General features: G+C 36.7%; 2 protein-coding genes and 1 pseudogene across 2 annotated transcripts; all 3 read left to right on the top strand.

The window, feature by feature from the left end:
* Positions 1 to 327: 327 nt before the first annotated feature.
* On the top strand, positions 328 to 2,834 carry LOC148764425 (B3 domain-containing protein Os01g0723500-like). Its single transcript, XM_088809061.1, has 6 exons — positions 328 to 396; positions 680 to 1,279; positions 1,401 to 1,686; positions 1,782 to 2,090; positions 2,182 to 2,387; positions 2,544 to 2,834. The coding sequence occupies exons 1-6, from the start codon at positions 328 to 330 to the stop codon at positions 2,832 to 2,834; spliced, it is 1,761 nt and encodes a 586-aa protein (XP_088665187.1).
* Positions 2,835 to 6,394: 3,560 nt separating this feature from the next.
* Positions 6,395 to 13,393, top strand: LOC18611041 (putative B3 domain-containing protein Os03g0621600; annotated as a pseudogene).
* A 2,083-nt stretch (positions 13,394 to 15,476) lies between these two features.
* On the top strand, positions 15,477 to 18,299 carry LOC18611039 (B3 domain-containing transcription factor VRN1-like). Its single transcript, XM_088809050.1, has 5 exons — positions 15,477 to 15,581; positions 16,323 to 17,006; positions 17,194 to 17,625; positions 17,794 to 18,076; positions 18,181 to 18,299. Exons 1-5 carry the CDS (start codon positions 15,477 to 15,479, stop codon positions 18,297 to 18,299), a joined length of 1,623 nt encoding a protein of 540 aa, XP_088665176.1.
* Positions 18,300 to 18,665: the final 366 nt, after the last annotated feature.

The raw sequence follows: 18,665 nt of genomic DNA, 5'->3' as shown, positions 1-18,665 counted from the left end.
GTAGAATCTAGTTAGTCTGGAGTGGCAGTGGGAGGAAGACAAAACGGCAGCCCTTAAAGTTACATGACAAAAACTCTGGCTCATTAATGAATCCACCCCTAGTTCCTCGAGCCCAGAAACAATGAATTAATATTTATCATCAAAATTGGAGTAATTACTCGCATTTCCTTTTGGCAGATAAGAATTGATTGAGCAAACAGTGCTCAGCGAGCTCAAGAAGTATATGTTAGCCTTGTTTGCAGAAACTCTCATGCGAAGCTATTGAAAATACTCTGGAGCGGTTCCACTATGACTTCTCATCAACGTAGATCAGACAATGAGCATTCCATGTTTACGTCCAAAACACCCCATTTTTTTAAAGTTATTCTTGACGAAACTTTCCGAGACGGGAAACTTGTAAGTATATTCTTCTTTCTCTGTTTGATACCATTTCCTTTTGTAATCAGTTCATGCATCGGTTTCCTTAGTCGGACATGTCTATGTTTGATGATTATCAGAATCAAAGTGCAGGAATGTCTTTATAAATTCTAGAGCAGTGTAAAGTTTTACCATGCATGTAATGAATGGAGAGAGCAAGCAGAAAAGCTACAATGCATTTCATGTGGGATATGGTCGTTATTTTTGCATATGCTAGATACATTATAGTTTTTTGCATGTCTTAATTAGAGGTATTATGCAGGGGATTCCTACAAATTTTGTAAGAAAATATGGAAGGCAAATGTCAAGTCCTATTCGTCTTGTGGTCCCAAGTGGTGCAGTATGGCAGGTTGAACTGACGAAGTGTGATGAAAGGGTGTGGTTGCAAAAGGGTTGGCAAGAATTTGCAGAGCATAACTCACTGGAATATGGATATTTTCTGGTTTTTAGATATGAAGGCAATGCTCATTTTCATGTACTTATTTTTGATACGAGTGCTTCAGAGATAGAATATCCACACACTAACACCACAGAAGAGGATGATGTCTTTGATAATGCTTTAGTTTGCAAGAAAAGTAAAGGGAAGTCAGATATCCCATATCCCCAACCTCATAAAGAAATGAAAGTTGATTCACCCAATGAAATTGGGACACATTTGAAGTCAAAGATTTCAGCTCCAGCTGCAATGGGAGGTGGAGTTTCGGGTCAGAGAAGCCCACAAATCGAGGTTCTCGAGACGGTTGGACATTTGACAGCCGATGAGAAAACTAAAGCTCTTCAGAAAGCCAGTGGTTTCAAAACTAAAAATCCATTTTTCATGGTGGTTATGCAACCATCATATGTTAGCTTCTCATATAGAATGGTAAGCTTTCAAGTTTCAGCAAAGAATCTTTTTTTGGTGGTGCATTGAAGAAACGAGCAAAAGCATACATCCTTTACGTTTGAAAGAAAATCTCTCTCATTTTCCATCTTTGGTATTCCAGAGTGTACCGGACAGCTTTGCTAGGAAATATTTCAAGATGACACAGGGCAATGTGATCCTACGTATTTCTAGTGGGCAAAGTTGGCCTGCAAAGTACTATTGCAGGCCAAACATTGATAATCCAAGAGCACAACTCCGCGATGGTTGGCAGGAGTTTGCAAAGCATAATGCTCTGGAAGTCGGTGATGTCTGCGTTTTTGAGCTAACTAGAACGAGCCCTGAAATCTTGTTGAAAGTAGTCATTTGTAAACGGTTTGTTGAAGATGCCATTGCAGCCAGGCCACTGGGTGAGTAGGCTCTCTCATAGGCATTCATTCAAGGGTCAGTCTGTATATATATCAGGCTAGTACTTTCTTCTGATGTATTTTCTTTTGGTAACTAGCTGGTGGGAGCATAGCCTATCGAGTAAAAAAGCGGCGCTTGTTCAGTGATACTGAAACTAACTGTCTGCAAAATCAACCTGCCATCAGAGAATATAGAGTGCCAAAGACTGAGCAAAACGAGAATATCCATACATCTATTGAAATATTGGATGACTTTCCACTAAACCAAATAACGAAGAAGAAATTGCCATTCCCAGGTTTTCAGCCCTGTAGGATGATGAAAACCAATCCAAGTCAAGTTAAAGGGATCGAGCTTGGGAAACAAAAGACGAGCTTGGATTTCCAATATTCAACGAACGAACTTGGGGGTGATCTTCAATGGGTTTAATTGCTTATGAGTTTGGCGAAAGTTATGCTATATTTCTGTTTCTGTAATCTTAAATGTTTTGATCTTAACAGGTGAGTTTAAATTTTCTGGGAAAGATGAAAGTGTAGGGATGTCAGGTGCTCAGAGATGTTCGAAACCTGACTTTCTGGGCAGAATGCAACCATTGACTACAACGGAGAAAAAAATAGCTCTTAAACGGGCTATGGCTTTCAAATCTGCAAACCCCTCTTTCACTGTTGTGATGCAGCCATCATATGTTCTTCCTGGTGGTTCTCTGGTGAGATTTCGGCCCAAAGCCTTGCGTTCATTCCAATCATATAATTCAAGTTTAGTAAATGGCTTTTCCACTAGTCTACTATATGTGGTGAGAGTGTCAGGTTTGGAGCAGAGCATATCTTCTTTTATTAGATTTATTTTTCTTTTCCTTTGGCAGAGCATACCATCCCAATTCGTCAAAAGGTATTTCAAGAAAAATGGTGAAGTCACCCTGAGAGTTTCAGATGGGAGGACTTGGATTGTTGACTACAATGGAGAAGGAGATGGTCAATGTCCAAAAGGCAAATTTCGTAGTAGGAGTTGGAGAGCATTTGTGCTGGACAATAACTTGAAGGTGGGAGACGTCTGTGTCTTTGAGCTGATAAAGGCAAATGGAAATTCCTTCGACGTTGTCATTTTTCCAGATGCTAATATTGCAAGTTGTTCCTCATCAAAATTAGGTGGGTAGACAAGTTAAATGTGTTGATCCCCTTTGCTGTCAAACATTTGGTTAAAAGCTAAATCTAGTCAAGCCCAGGAAACTGAAGATTCTACTCATTTCCAATTTAGGGTCCCCAGAATTAACGCATCTTAATTAGATTCAAGTTTAAAACTAACCTGCTAACATGCTTCAGATCCTCAAGACAAAAACAATATTTATCAACCACCAGTTGACTAAATGTAGGAAGATTTAATCTGTAGAAACATGAAAAGGGTACGGTGTACAAGTTACTCGATGGAGTTCACTGCCATTGGCATCACACAAACTCTTAAAGCTGTATAAATTTGTTTCAAAGCTTCCATTCTTCAAAAGAGTTGTCTGGTCGCTTCACCAGGAGAGCACCATTATGATAGCGACTTGCCATAATGGTATTGACATAGATATGTTCCAAGCAAAAGACAATATGCCCTTAGGATTCTCCTTGATTGGTTTCTTTATCTTAATTATATGTATCAGCTTTGTAATGCAAACCTTAGATTAGATGTTCTAGTATTATTTTCTTCATCTGAATTAATGTCATTCTACAACACAATCACAGGCATGATTATATTTAAGTAACTAGTATTCTTTGTTTGATTCTGACGGAAAGATTCAAGATATCAATGTAAAGAAGCTGAAGATGAAGGATCCATTGAAATCCTGGAGTGCACTGCCCCATGCCAGAAAATCAGAGAGAAATCATCAATCCAGTGCCCTCGGCCTCAGAAGATGATGAAGATCAATATGATTAACAAAACTGAAAAGATACTGGAGTCAGAATATATAGATCCACGTTTCAGACCTTTTTGCAACAAAGCTTGCGGAATTAAGCTTGAAGAACCCAAGGGAAGTACAAGCTCAAGCTGTTGCAAGCAGGAAGTTGGTAAAATATTGATTGCTATTTTGTGTGAAATTAATGTTTTTTTTACTAGTGCAAGATGCTCATATTATCCTCCAATTTGTCCTTTCTTCTTTGTTTTCAATGGAAGGACTTAAGCCTGCTACAAGGACAGGAACAAGCACTGAAAAGGGGTGGGAATGTCCAGAACAAGCTGAGATTCTGAGGTCGCAAAAATTAACAGCCAAAGTAAAGGCTAAAACTCTGCGGATAGCTAAAGCATTCAACTCAAAAAATCCTTTCTTTTTGGTTGTAATTCAACCATCACACATAAGCCGTAATTATAAATTGGTACGTAAGCCTTAAAAAAGAAAACCTGCTATCATTATATTGAATAATTAGTCTAATGTTCTAGTGATATGGACTAGTGAGAACTAGTCAGAGTTGAGCAAATAACTACTGTTCATTTTTTAATAATCACTTTCTAATAGCGTAGTCTCTCTCTCTCTTTTTCTTTTTTCAGTGCATACCAAGTAACTTTGCTAGGAAATATTTTACAAAGACGCATGGAGGTGAGACAGTCCTTTGCCTTTCAGATGGAAAATCCTGGTCTGTCAAGTACTACCGCAGAGGTGACGATGGAAACCCACGAGGACAATTTTCAGGTGGTTGGAAGAAATTTGCTCTGGATAATAATCTGATTGTTGGTGATGTTTGTGTATTTGAGTTGCTTAAAGGTGCTGATATCTCATTTAAAGTATTCATTCACCGGTTGTAGATGTTGCGAATTGTGATCCATCACAAGGTAATGTTTGTTAACTTACTGTTATTTTCTTATGTATGAATTACCTGATTGTTTATCAAATCAAATTGATACATGAAAAAGGTCTTAAGAGACATTCATGCTCGTCCTCGCCAGCTCCTCCTGCAGACCTTCGACTCTTCAGAAGAATCGTGCAGCCGTCTCATCTGTATCTTGGCCGTGTGGTAGGGATTATGATCAATGAATTCACATATAAATATTCCATTGAAACCCTTTGTCCTTGATCATCTTGATAATTAATGATTCCACTCTTTCTAGCTTTTTATCGATGAATTCTCATTTTTGTTTTTACGCAGGATATACCATTTAAGTTTATCGAGAAATATTTTAAGCCAGACACAAAAAATGTAATCCTTCGAGTTGCGAGTAGACTTTGGCCTGTGAAAATGATAATCAGCACACATTCTCGGCTAGCAAATTTAGCAACCGGCTGGACGGGATTCGCAACGGAAAACTCTTTGAAAGTAGGGAGATATTTGTGTTTTCAAGTTGATTAACTCAAGCGATGCCATGTTCAATGTATCAATTTTTAGGAAAGATGGTTCAATATTTGTACAAAATTGAATCTTTTTCCATATTTGCACAATATTTTTATCCAGAAAATACTTTTTGGGTATTCAATTAATAGTAGTTATATTCTATTATCACACCCAGAAGTTTTAGAGATCAATTTAATACTCCGAGTTAATCAAATCAAATTAGAATACTATTTAGCTTATTAGGGTTTTTTTTTTTCGGATTAGAGTATTATAAAAGCTCATAATCAAATCAAGGAATTTATCTCTGAATTTCTTATAATTAGGGTTTAATGTAATATATTATTTTATAAGCAAATTAGGGTTGGATATTGTTTAAATACTAAAGTAACGTGAATAAGAGAAAGAAAAGATGGGATTCAAGAACTTTTCTCTCTAGGGTCGGAGGGCTCCCCAGGTTCAAACTCTTGGAGATTAAACCGAAAGCCATATCGAGTTATTCTTTTCAAGGTAAGTAGAAATCTTCTTTCTATTGAAAAAAAAAAAGGATTTTTGTTGGGTTTATTAAAAATATGTAGAGATTATACAATTTAGATGTATTCTTTTTTATTTGGTTGAAGTCGGTTAGCTGTAATTTGTTTTAATAATTACTTTATAAGTAGAACATGAATATATGTTTGGCTTAAGAGATTAACTAGGAAAGATATTAGATTCTTGAAAATTATTAAGAAAAATTGTTTTGCATGAAGTGAGTTTTAATTACTTGTAACTTTAGCTTGAATCTTATATTAAATTATAATTTTTTTTGCTATTTAAATTTTATATGATTTGAAAGCTACTCAAGCATGAATCAAACAAAATTGGATTTCGATTTTTTTATTTAAAGATATTTTATTTTTATTGAAAACTGTTGAAACTACTGGATAACAATCTTTTTATTTTTTATAATGAATTACAATTTAAATTTGATTCTAACTCATCAAGTTTATCATGATTTTGAATTTTATAGTTATTTTAATGAGTAATGTGTAATTTATTATTTGAAAGATTTTGTGTTATTTTGGATGATTTTAAAATAGTTTTATTGCATCAAAAAATAATTAATTATGCTTTGAAAACTTATCAGATAATTAATAGCTAGGTAAGAACCCACGAGAATCCTTTTGCCTCTTGGCTGGATTACTGACTACTAGCTTTCTTCGTGCATGCCCAATTTAATTAAAAATTTCTTCTCCGGGACTCTTTCCGGCCAGCTGCACAATACAGACTGGAATTCTCTCTCTCTCTCTCCCTTTCTCTATCCTCCTCCTCCTTCTAGCAGAAACCGTAGGCAGTCAAAGGGAGTCGTGTACCCAAAATGGCGAGTCCTAGTAACAAGGCTTCTTGCAGTCAGAGGGAGATTAACCCTTCCATGTTTACACCAAAAACACCCCATTTCTTCAAGATCATTTTAGAGGACACTATTCGACATAGCAAGCTCGTAAGCATTCTTCTTTTCCTGTCTAATTTTTTTATTGGTTTTTAATTATTTATTCTTATGCCGTTGCACCTTATCTTTGTTACGTATTTTCTACAGCGGTTTCCAAGAAAGTTTGTGACAAAATATGGAGATAGCTTATCAAGTCCAGTACTGCTCATGGTTCCAAGTGGCTCTACATGGCATGTTGAGCTGATAAAATCTGATGGTGATGTTTGGTTACAAAATGGCTGGAAGGAATTTGCTGAGCATTACTCTCTGAAGCATGGACATTTTCTGGTTTTCAAGTATCAAGGAGACTGCAATTTTCAGGTACTCATTTTTGATATGAGTGCATCAGAAATAGAATATCCACATATTAGTCCTAATATGGATCGTGATGAAGTATGTCAAGAACCTAACAAGGAAGAAGATGCTAAAGATGATTCTGTTGAAGTATTGTATGAGACTCCTCGAGTCAGGAAAACAAGACAGAACTCACAAACACCATGTTTACGTCCTCGTAAGATACTGAGACGAACCACTTTATCAGACAAATGTAAGTGCAATTCTACATTAGATGTTCTAAGTTTAATATGGTTGCAAATCTAGTGGGTTTTAACTACAAAAATTTCAAGAAAATGATAACTCACCTATTTTATGAAAGATTTTTGGGGCATGTATCATTCTTTACTAGTAGTTTTTTCAACTTGTGTTTTAAATCAGTTTGGATAAAGAGTTTTAACTAACCTTCATCCTTTTCTATCTTGTCTTACATAAAGAGTTTCAACTTGTGTTTTATATACATAACGCTGTTACAAGTCTTTAGCCTTGGATAGACAGGAGACTTGGGACAGCCATATGACTATAGGACCATTACATAACCCCTGTTTGCAACCCCTATTTGTCTGGGACTCCAAGATAGTCGCTGTTCCTACCCCTGTTAACAAACATTGACTTCCCCTAACCCTCTATTTGGGGTATTAATAGATAAAGTTCATGTCATACTTTTGAGTCTACTCCTTGATTGTGTTGCTTTTCTGTGGGAGGACTTGTTCAGATAAAAGAGACTGTGAAGATGTTTCTAGTGGTGAAGGATACCTGAAAACCAGGGTTCCTAGGGGAAGACATGCATTTGGGGACAACGAAAATGCTACAGCTCTTCAAAGAGCCAGCGCTTTCAAATCGGAGAATTTTTTTTTTGTGGTTGAAATGCAGCCTTCATACATTAATCCTGGACGAAAACTGGTAAAGCCTTGATGAAACTTGCTATACCATGACAATGTTTTGAATTTGGTGATTCCCCCATGTGTAAGCAATAATTTCTTACGTAGAGATTAGTTAAACTATGAGCATCTTATTTCAATTGATGTTGTTTGCAACATTAATGTTTTCTTCTTGCCATTTGAACTTTTTTTAACTGCACAGTGCTTACCATCAAGCTTTATTACAAAGTGCCTGAAAGAAAAGGTCGGTGATGTAACCCTCTGCACATTGGACGGGAAAACTTGGCCTGCTAAGTATTGCTGCTATTTAACCAACAACAAATACACGAAAGCAGCTCTCCATTGTGGTTGGACGGCATTCATGCAGGATAACAAGTTGGAACTTGGTGATGTCTGTGTCTTTGAGCTGATTGAGCAAACTAAAATCTTGTTGAAAGTAATTATTTACCGGGTTAGTCAAGATTCCTCATTGGTTGAGTAATACTCTTCTAGGTCATTTTGTCTTCTTTGATCCAAGCACTTGCATATCTGGATCGTTTCTCTATCTTTTTCAATGTGGATTGGAACAAGATGATAATATCAGATTGAAACAATTCAAATCCAAGTAAAACTTAGTAGTTGATTTTGAATCTGACTGCAAGATCAATAATGGAACTAAATTTATAAGTCTCTGCAAACATTGTGCCATCGTTCTGGTGCTCAAGATTTAAAAAATCAGATTGATGCCTTCCAAAGAAGTCTCAGATGTCTTCCTGGCTTTGGAGTTCAATATTTCACAGGCTTTATATGTTTTTCCCAAATGTCTATTGGATCAGCATTAAATTAATGTATCCTAGGCTTTATAATATAATGAGAACTAATGGAAGTGTAAGCAGTGATATATAACACTTCCGAAATTTATTTTTTTATTATATATTATGCCAAGGTTTGAATGCTCTCTCGTAATTATGTTGATACCTATAGGGCGGACTAAACTCTTTGGCAAATTGTGATAATGGAAGGTTGTCAACACAAGGAAGCACAAAGTCCAGGCATCTCTTGATGCCACCATTGTCTTCCCATGAAAAAGCAAGAGCAATGCTAAGAGCTAGCAGTTTCAGATCTGAAAATCCTTTTTTCAAGGTTGTCATGCAACCAGCATACCTCGGGGCAAGATGTAGTGTGGTAAGAATTCTACCAAAAAATTTTCGGTTCACTGCTTTTAATTGATCTCAATAGGTTGGTTACATAAGCTTTGCTAAACACTAGACAGAGACATTTTCCATCTGTGGATTGTTTTTTGGTCTCTCTGAGTATGATTGCTGTTTTAAAATTTCCATGTAGAACTAATAACTTCCTTTAGCTTCTTGATTGGAGCAGAATTTTTTCATATCAGGTTCTTTGATTTTTCTTTTCTCACTTTTTGCTAGAACATACCATACAAATTCGCCAAGAGACATGTTGATGAAAAGGAGGACCGAGTCATCCTTCAAGTTTCAGATGGGAGAAGATGGATTGTTAAATTTTCTGTTAAAGTAACCAACAGTGGACAACGTAAAGCTAGATTCTATGATACTTGGAGGGCTTTTGCACAGGACAATAACTTGGAAGTAGGTGATGTATGTGTCTTTGAGCTGATTAACCGCGATGAAACTTCATTCAAAGTCTCCATTTTTTGAGCTGCACCAGATGCAAATTATTTTGTGTCACCCCAAGCTTAGTAGGAATCTATTGTTGTTAAGTTAATAACATGCCTGTTTGTGGCTTGGTTGTAATTTGGAGCGGTGACAAGTTACCAGTGTGTGGTAATGTAACATAAGGTAAAATGTAGTTGGGGAAAGGGTGGGGTATTGCTTCGTGTAATCTGGGCTGTTATGCTTTGTAAAGGATTTCTATGGATGATATATGAATGATCCAAGGTGTTGTAAGGTGTTATGGAACTGTAAGTGGAACAATTCTGGAAGGTTAGAAAATGTAAACAAAACGTTTAGCTTCTGTGTTCAGCCCTACCAGTGCTTCTATACCATTTTGATCCACTAATGAAGCTATTGGCTTACCAGAAAAGAGAAATTAAATCTAGTGATCGATATATTTTTTGGAATCCAGCTGATGATACTGGAGCTAATCAAGTTGCATCCAGAAACTGCTTTATACCAAAATTAGAAGCTGATGATGTTAATGATTGGAGTTTTCTTCCGTAGAAAATCCCAGAGAAGTTTTGTAAGAAAGAATGGAAATGCTATCTCAAGCCCGTATTCCTAAAGGTCCCAAGTGGCTATTAAGAAAATGTGGCTATTGATTTTCATGCATAGTGGGTGGCGAGAATTTGCAGAGTAATCACTCCCTACATTCCCCGGTTTTTAGATTTGCCATTTCGATGCACTCATATTTGGCATGAACGCTTTAGAGATACACTATCCATACTTTTGCACCTATTCTGAAAAAAAAAATAATTCTAATGGAGAATTTCGAGAACCTGAGATAAATGATGCTGAAGATAATTCATCAGGCAGGAAGACTGGAGAGAGATCAACATTGCCATGTCCTCAGCCTTGTAAGATGATGATCAGAACCAATTCGGCCTGCAAAACTAGGAGCAATTAAAATTTAAAAGCCATGGGTCCAAATCTTAGACCTAATGACACTGTATTTAGAGGAATTAAGCTTGAGATTCCAAAGGAAAATTACAACTTACAACGTTCAATGCAGATGGTAATACTTCAGGTTGTAGATAGATCGCGGCCTGTCAAGAGAGCAAGCAACCCGCATTATCGCGTAGCTAAATTAACAAGCGGCTAGATCAAATTTGAAAGGATAAACTTTCTGGCAGAAGGAGATGTATGTGTCTATGAGCAAAAGACAGTGAGCAAAGGCTTGCTAAAAGTATCCATTTTCAGTAATGATCATTAAATTGTAATGGACATTTCTGTACTTTGCGGAAGCAATCTGGTTCAGTCAATCAGGAGACACATTGGATTTTTTCTATAGAACTTCTATTTTCTTCGCCTTAAATAATTGTTCATTAAGGTTTACTATCTAGCATTTATGTTCTGTTTTTTTGGTGCTCTTATTCCTAGTTTTGCTTAGCTATTGCGTCGAGAAACTCAGATTGAACCCTTGCTTAGCTATTCCTGGATCAGGGCTTGCTTTGTCTCTCTTTTACGTATTCTGTCATTACCAACTCTGGCACTCAGCTGGGTTTTTGAGCAAATGCTTTACGGAATCACGATATCTCCGACGTCATGAGTTTGGAAGATTTGTTCTAGGCCTTCATGTCAATTCATCAGTCAAAAAGTGGGCCAGCATCTGTTGGAGGAAGTAATCTGTAATCCGATGGGCCTGCCCCTGTACTTGAACCGCCTATAATTCCCTGATTCCTGGCCAGAACACGGCCTAGTGGCCTTGGAGTTTGCCCTTTCTTGACAAAAAAGAGTGGGAGTTTTCAGTCAACACCTAGCTGTTCTTCTGTTTTCCTGAATTTGCATTAATTGCTGATTATGAGTTTTCTTTTCCAAAATTTATGATCACAAAAGTTGGAATTTGTACTAATTTTTAATGTTTTCCATAAATAAAAGAAAAAATTGGAGAAAGAAAATCTGTGTATGGATGTAAATACACACATATATGTATAGTTAATTGACACTATCAGACTATCACTGATAGCTAAGTATTTTTTGAGCATTTATAAGAGGGAAAAATCATTAAAATAGTTGAGAATTAATTAACAAAACAGCCATACGTATTCTAGTTATTTTGCATTCAGTTCTCAAACTCATTCTGGCACTTTTCAAGTATGGCTTCTTCTCACCAGAAGGGCAATGACCATTCAATGTTTATAAGCGAATCGCCTCATTTCTTCACGATAATTCTCCCAGGGACTCTTCGGGATGGCAAACTTGTAAGCATACTCCTACTCCCCTCTCTTTTTCATCTGATAAATTTTGATTATCTCTGGAGTAACTAGTTCATGCTTGGACTTCTGCGGACTTGTGATTTGTGTTCTGAAATGTGAAAATGGGAATGACAAAAGAAAACTGATTTATTTCCATGGCGTTTGGGATTTGACAGGAAACATAATCATCGTGCCTTGCATGTTCATGAGCTTTTTTGGATGCCCTTTGATTTTTCCCATTTTGTCTCATGGTTAGCTTTACTATCTTATTGTCTTTGCAGATTCCTATATATCTTATCAGCTTTTGTTAGTGGAACTAAAATGTTCTTAGTCTGAAAGTTACTGGTGAAGAGATCCAATTGCATTAACTTCAGTAACTATATGCTGATAAAGCAGTTTTAATTACTTTTTGACGGTAGATAATAGAAAAATAGTCTGAAGCTGCAAGATTTGTTAGATTTATGTAGTGCAGAGAATTAACAGTTTGCGGCATGCAGAGAATTAACAGTACACTTTTTGTGCATTTCTTTTTGTTCTTCTAATAGGGGATTCCCACCAAGTTTGTGAAAAGATATGGAAATGGCATGTCAAGCCCAGCACTGCTAAGGGTCCCAAATGATGAAGTATGGAAGGTAGAGCTAACAAAATGTGATGGCAAAGTTTGGCTGAAAAATGGCTGGCAAGATTTTTCAAATCATTATTCTCTGGAGTACGGGCATTTTTTGGTTTTTAGATATGAAGGATTTTGCAATTTCCATGTGGTCATATTTGATAGGAGTGCTTCTGAGATAGAATATCCATACAGCAGCAATAATCATAGGCAACACAAAGAACTTCCGGAGCAGAAGATTGAGGAATCTGAAGATGCTGACTCTCTACAGATCCTAGAGGACATCTCTCCAAGCAGGAAAACGGGAGAGAAATCGCATTTGCCATGTTCTCGGCCTCATAAGATGATGAGAAGTGCTAATTCAGCTAACAAGACTGAGAGCAATTTGAAGTGCGAATCTCTGGCTCCACATTTTAGGCATAATGGATCTCCAGATAGAAAAGCTGATAAAAGCACAACAAGTCATAGGATTAAAAAATTGAACGCTGATAAGAAGGCTAAGGCTCTTCAGAGAGCTAGAGCTTTTAAATCTGAAAACCCGTTTTTTCTGCTTGTCATGCAACCATCATATGTCGGTCTCAATGGTAAATGCAGACTGGTAAGCAATCAATTGAAATCATACTAAAATCTTATGATTTGTGTTGAGTCCATTACTCCACTTGCATATGAAATATGTTAATAGTGAACAAAAATATTCACTCCTACTGTTTGCAATAGACCTCTTTGTTGTACCTCCTTAATCCTTTTCTTTCTCCTATTGAATTGAAATTATTTCTTAATTTTCTTTTGTGCAGGCTATACCAAACAACTTTGTCTGGAAACATTTGATGAAAGAGGATTGTGAGGTAATTCTCTGCAATTCAAATGGGAAAACTTGGACTGTTAGCTTATACCGCAGAGGAAACGGGAGAGAGCTGCTATATGCAGGTCTACAAACTGGTTGGAAGACTTTTGTAAAGGATAACAACATACAAATCGGTGATGTTTGCGTCTTTGAGCTAATAAATTGCATGGAAATATCATTCAAAGTAACCATTTACCAAGGTCAGACTGATGTCTTTCGTCCGGTGAAAAGGAATGTTGGAGCATCATCTACAATTCAAGGAGACATGTCTAGCCTGCACAACCAACATCCCACTGAAGAATTTCCAGTGCCAAAGATCGAGGAGAACAAGAGGAATGCCTCGGGAGAAATCTTAGATGACATTTTGCTGTATACAGGAAGAAAGATCAACATCTCCAAGTAAGGACTCAAAGTAACAAGTCAAAGACATCAGAGGCAATCCGAGATACCGACCGACACGACTGAAGTCATTGACTCAAGAAATCAGACAATTTTAGACTTCGGAGAAGAAAATAGATTGCCCTGTTCCATGGATAGTTATGTTTGAAATGTTTTCTTGAGTTTGGCATAACGTTGTAACGTGTTTTCGGATGCTGTCCTGAATCCTGACGAATATTTTTACCTTAATAAGAAGCCTTCTTAATTTTTCCTGTAAAGGGATATTTATTTGCTGCTTCAGGCAACAGGAGGCACAAAATGTGACTTTTCAGCGGGCTGCGACCATTGATAGACACCAAGTCTCCAACGAGTAAAGTTCAGATAGCCAGCGGGATTAAAACTTACATTGAATGAAGTGAAGAATGGTAACTCTTCAAAATTCTAGGAAATGGTTTAATGAATTTTTAAGGGAGCATTGAAAAAACTGTCTCGAGGTTCTTTATTTTACAATTCAAACTACTCCAATGGGAAGAAAACCAGTTCTCAAAGTTAGGCCAGGCTTTTTCCAAGGTTCTGCATGACGACTTCTCTAAGCAATTGGTATTGCATATCTCCATATTGACTTCCATATATACTTCCACACCCACATATTATTCAACTGGAACAGCCTGCCAATGCCTAACTCCAGGGTTCTTCTATACAAGTAAAACTAATGAGAAAAGATATACTTTTTGAGTGACAAAAATATATATTATATAGTTCCAACGAAAATAAATTCTTGTAAAATAGAAGTCTACATCTAATTAGAGTTCAATAGAGACCAAGAAGTAACAGCTAAAATGGGTTTTGAGTAAACTAGCCAAAAACATAAAAGGGTGAAAGATGTAAGTACATTATTTGCCAATTTTAAGACCAAGGCTTAAGGGAATAACCCTAGACATTTTATAAGTTTATAATAGTATAGTATCTATTAAAAGGCTTGATAAATAAATTTACCCACTACACAGAAAATCTCTAATTTCCATTTTTTGACCCTTTCTGTTTCTTCCCGTCCTGTCCTCGGAAAATATAGTCAGAGAATCAAGACTTCAACTAGGATAGGTCCAAACCTAGTCTAAGATCTCGTGATATCCTCGAATGCAACGCTTTTCACCACGTGTCATGTTGTTATTGGATGTCAAGTACGTAACTCTTTTTTTGTCAAATATAACTATGAATCTCTTTTCAGTCCCCGCAACCTTCCATGTACGTACCCACCAATCTGTGCCTCTCTTGTCTCTAGCACAACGGCAAAGGGAATGCCAGGAATATGGCAATCTGGAAGTGATCTGGATCAGTCAATCAGGAGACACATTGGGTTTTCTCTATAGAACTTCTATCTTCTTCCCTTCATATAATTGTTCATTAAGGTTTGATATTAACATTAGTGTTTTTCTTTTTGGTGCTCTTATTCCTAGTTTTAAAACATTTAATATTTGAAATGGCATCCATGAGATAGAAAACTAATTCCTAGATCAGGGCTTGGTTTCTCTCTCTTTTACGTATTTTGTCCTTACCAACTCTGGCACTCAGCTGCATTTTATTTGAGCAAATGCTTCACGGAATCACCATATCTCCAAAGTCATGAGTTTGGAAGATTTGTTCCTGGCTTTCTTGTCAATTTATGAGTCAAAAAATAGGCCAGCATCTGTTGGGGGAAGTAATCCGATGGGTCTGCCCTTGTACTTGAATCGCCTATACTTTCCTGATTCCTGGCCAGAATATGGTCTAGTGGCCTTGGAGTTTGCCCTTCGTTGACAAAGAAGATTGCAGTTTTCAGTCAACACTTGGCTGTCCTTTTGTTTTCCTGGATTTGCATTAATTGCTGTTTATGAGTTTTCTTTTCCAAACTTTATAATCTCAAAAGTTGGAATTTGTACTAATTTTTAATGTTTTCTACAAAACAAAAGGAAAAATTGAAGAAAGAAAACGTGTGTATGTATGTAAATAGCACATATATATATTCAATTAAGAGAGAAAAAAACATTAAAAAGGTTGAGAATTAATTAACCAAACAGCCATCTATATTATTCCTGTTATTTGGCATTAAGTTCTGGCACTTTTCAAGTATGGCTTCTTCTCACCGGAAAGGCAATGACCATTCAACATTTACAACCGAATCGCCTCATTTCTTCAAGATAATTCTCCCAGAGACCCTTCGGGATGGCAAACTTGTAAGCATTCTCCTACTCCTCTCTCTTTTTTGTCTGATATACTTTGATTTCTTCCTGAGTATAACTGGTTCACGAATTGATTTCTGAGGACTTGACGTTGATGTTCTGAAATGTGAAAACTGGAATAACAAAATAAAATTGATTTATTTCCATGACATTTGGCATTTGACAGGAAACATAATCATCACGCCTTGCATGTTCATGACCTATTTTGGATGCCCTTTTTCTTCCCATTTTGTCTCTTAGTTAGCTTTATTCTCTTATTGTCGTCACAGATTCTATAAATCTTCAACAGTATTAGTTAGTGGAACTGCAATGTTCTTTGTGAAAGTTACAGGTGAAGGGATCCAATTGCATTAATTCAATAACTAAATACTGATAAATCAGTTTGTTTTTTTTTTTTTTTGCTCAGCCAATAAAGTAGATTTCATTAATAAAACTGCTCAAGGCAGTAGGGAGGCAGTAAGAACTGCTCCAAAGGAGTACTACACAGAGTGCAAGCACTCGATTTTACCAGCATACAAACCTCATCAATGCAAAAATGGCTATACAAAATAGCTGGTGTAGTGAATGAGTACTCATTTTGTCGATGGATAATTGAAAATAGTCTGAAGCTACAAGATTTGTTAGATTTATGTACAGCAGAAGTAACAGTTTCTGGCAGCATATAGGAAATTGCTTTTTTTTTTGTGCATATCTTGATTAGAGGGGTTTTTTTTTTTTTTTTGGTTCTTTTAATAGGGGATTCCCACGAAGTTTGTGAAAAAATATGGAAATGGCATGTCAAGCCCAGCACTGCTCAAGGTCCCAAATGGTGAAGTATGGAAGGTAGAGCTAACAAAATCTGATGGCAAAGTTTGGCTGAAAAATGGCTGGCAAGAATTTTTAAATCATTACTCTCTGGAGTACGGGCATTTTTTGGTTTTCAGATATGAAGGGAATTGCAATTTCCATGTCATCATATTTGATAGGAGTGCTTCAGAGATAGAATATCCATACACCAGCAACAATCATGGGCAACACAAAGAACTTCCGGAAGAAAAGATTGAGGAATCTGAAGGTGATAACTCTATACAGATCCTAGAGGACATCGCTCCAAGCAGGAAAACGAGAGAGAAATCGCATTTGTCATGTCTTCGGCCTCATAAAATGATGAGAAGTACTAATTCAGCTAACAAAACTGAGAGCAATTTGAAGTCTGAATCCCTGTTTCCACAATTTAGGCATGATGGATCTCCAGCCAGAAAAGGTGATAAAAGCACAACAAGTCGTCATAGGATTCAAAAATTGAAGGCTGATAACAAGGCTAAGGCTCTTCAGAGAGCTAGAGCTTTTAAATCTGAAAACCCATTTTTTCTTCTTGTCATGCAACCATCATATGTTGGTTTCAAGTCAACATGTAGACTGGTAAGCAATCGGTTGAATTCCCACTAAAATCTTACGATATGTTGAGTCCATTACTCCACTTGCATATGAAATATGTTACCTAGTGAACAAAAGTTTTGAGTATTATCACTCCTATTGTTTGCAATGGACTTCTTTGTTTTGCCCCCTTAATCCTTTCCTTTCTCCTTCTGAATTGAAATTTATTTTTTAATTTTCTTTTATGCAGGCCATACCGAACAACTTTGTCAGGAAACACTTGATGAAAGAGGATTGTGTGGTAAATCTTTGCAATTCAAATGGGAAAACATGGACTGTCAGCTTCCATTGCAGAGAAAAGGAGAGAAAGCTCAATGCAAGTCTACAATCAGGGTGGAAGACTTTTGCAAACGATAACAATATACAAGTCGGTGATGTTTGCGTCTTTGAGCTAACAAATTGCATTGAAATATCATTCAAAGTATGCATTTACCAAGGTAAGACTGATGTCTTTCATCCAGTGAAAAGGAATGCTGGAAAATCATCTACAGGTCAGGACTACCAGAAACCATTGAATGCATTTGAAAAAGCTAAAGCTATTCAAATTGCTAGTGCTTTCAGATCTGAAAATCCATCTTTTGCTGTTGTCTTACAGCCATCATATGTTCATTTAAATAAATTGGTGAGTTTTTCGGTTGATACCTGCTAGCCTTCCCAAGTTATGTTACCACATTACGGAGATGATAAATACAACTAGTAAGGGCCGGAATAATAAAAGGATTAAAAGCATTTTGCATTCTCTCATTGGAATAAATAATTGAATTAACTTCTTTATTTTTGTATTGAGCAGAGTGTACCAGAGAAATTTGCTAGAAAATTTTTCAAAAAGAAGCACAATGAGGTCATACTTCGTCTTTCAAATGGAAAATCATGGCCGGTAAAGTACTACCAACACAGTATCAGAACGCCAAGTGCAAAACTTTGTAATGGTTGGAGGAAATTTGTTCTGGATAATAAGTTAGAAGTTGGTAATGTTTGTGTCTTCGAGCTGACCGAGGGCATTGAGACCTCATTTAAAGTAACCATTTATAGGAAACAGGCTATTGAAGATGCAAATTTGGGCTCATCATTGGGTAAGTAGGATCGATTTTAGGTATTAATTAATGGTCCATTTGATTTCTGCTACTAATACTATATGCTTGGATTTCGTTATCATCATTTTGTTCTTGAAAAGCAGCTGATAAAAGTACAGAGAATCAAGTTGAATCCAAGGTAAGCTTGGTGATTAATGTTGATTCTGATTCGGTGCATGATAATGGAAACATGTCTAGCCTGCACAACCAACATCCACTGTAGAACTTCAGTGCCAAAGATCGAGGAGAATAAGAGGAATGCCTCCGAAGAAATCTTAGATGACATTTAGCTGTCGCAGAAAACGCAGGAAGAAAGATCAACATATCCAATCCAAGATACCGACCGGCAGGACTGAAGTTATTGACACAAGAAATCAAACTATTTTAAACTTGGGAAAAGAAAGTAGTTTGCCCATTTCCATGGATAGTTATGTTTGAATGCTTTCTTGAGTTTTAACATAACGTTGAAACATGTTTTCTGATGCTGTCCTGACTCCCAACGAATATTTTTACCTTAAATAAGGTGGCTTCTTAATTTTCCTGCAAAAGTAGTCTTGAAGGGGTACGTATTTGCTGCTTCAGGAATCAG

The sequence above is a fragment of the Theobroma cacao genome, chromosome 1 (genome assembly GCF_053813885.1).
Source record: "Theobroma cacao isolate CCN51 chromosome 1, ASM5381388v1, whole genome shotgun sequence".
In the NCBI taxonomy this organism is placed as follows: Eukaryota; Viridiplantae; Streptophyta; class Magnoliopsida; order Malvales; family Malvaceae; genus Theobroma; species Theobroma cacao.
The sequence above is the reverse complement of the archived record's forward strand: the minus strand, read 5'-3'. Positions and strand labels throughout refer to the sequence as shown.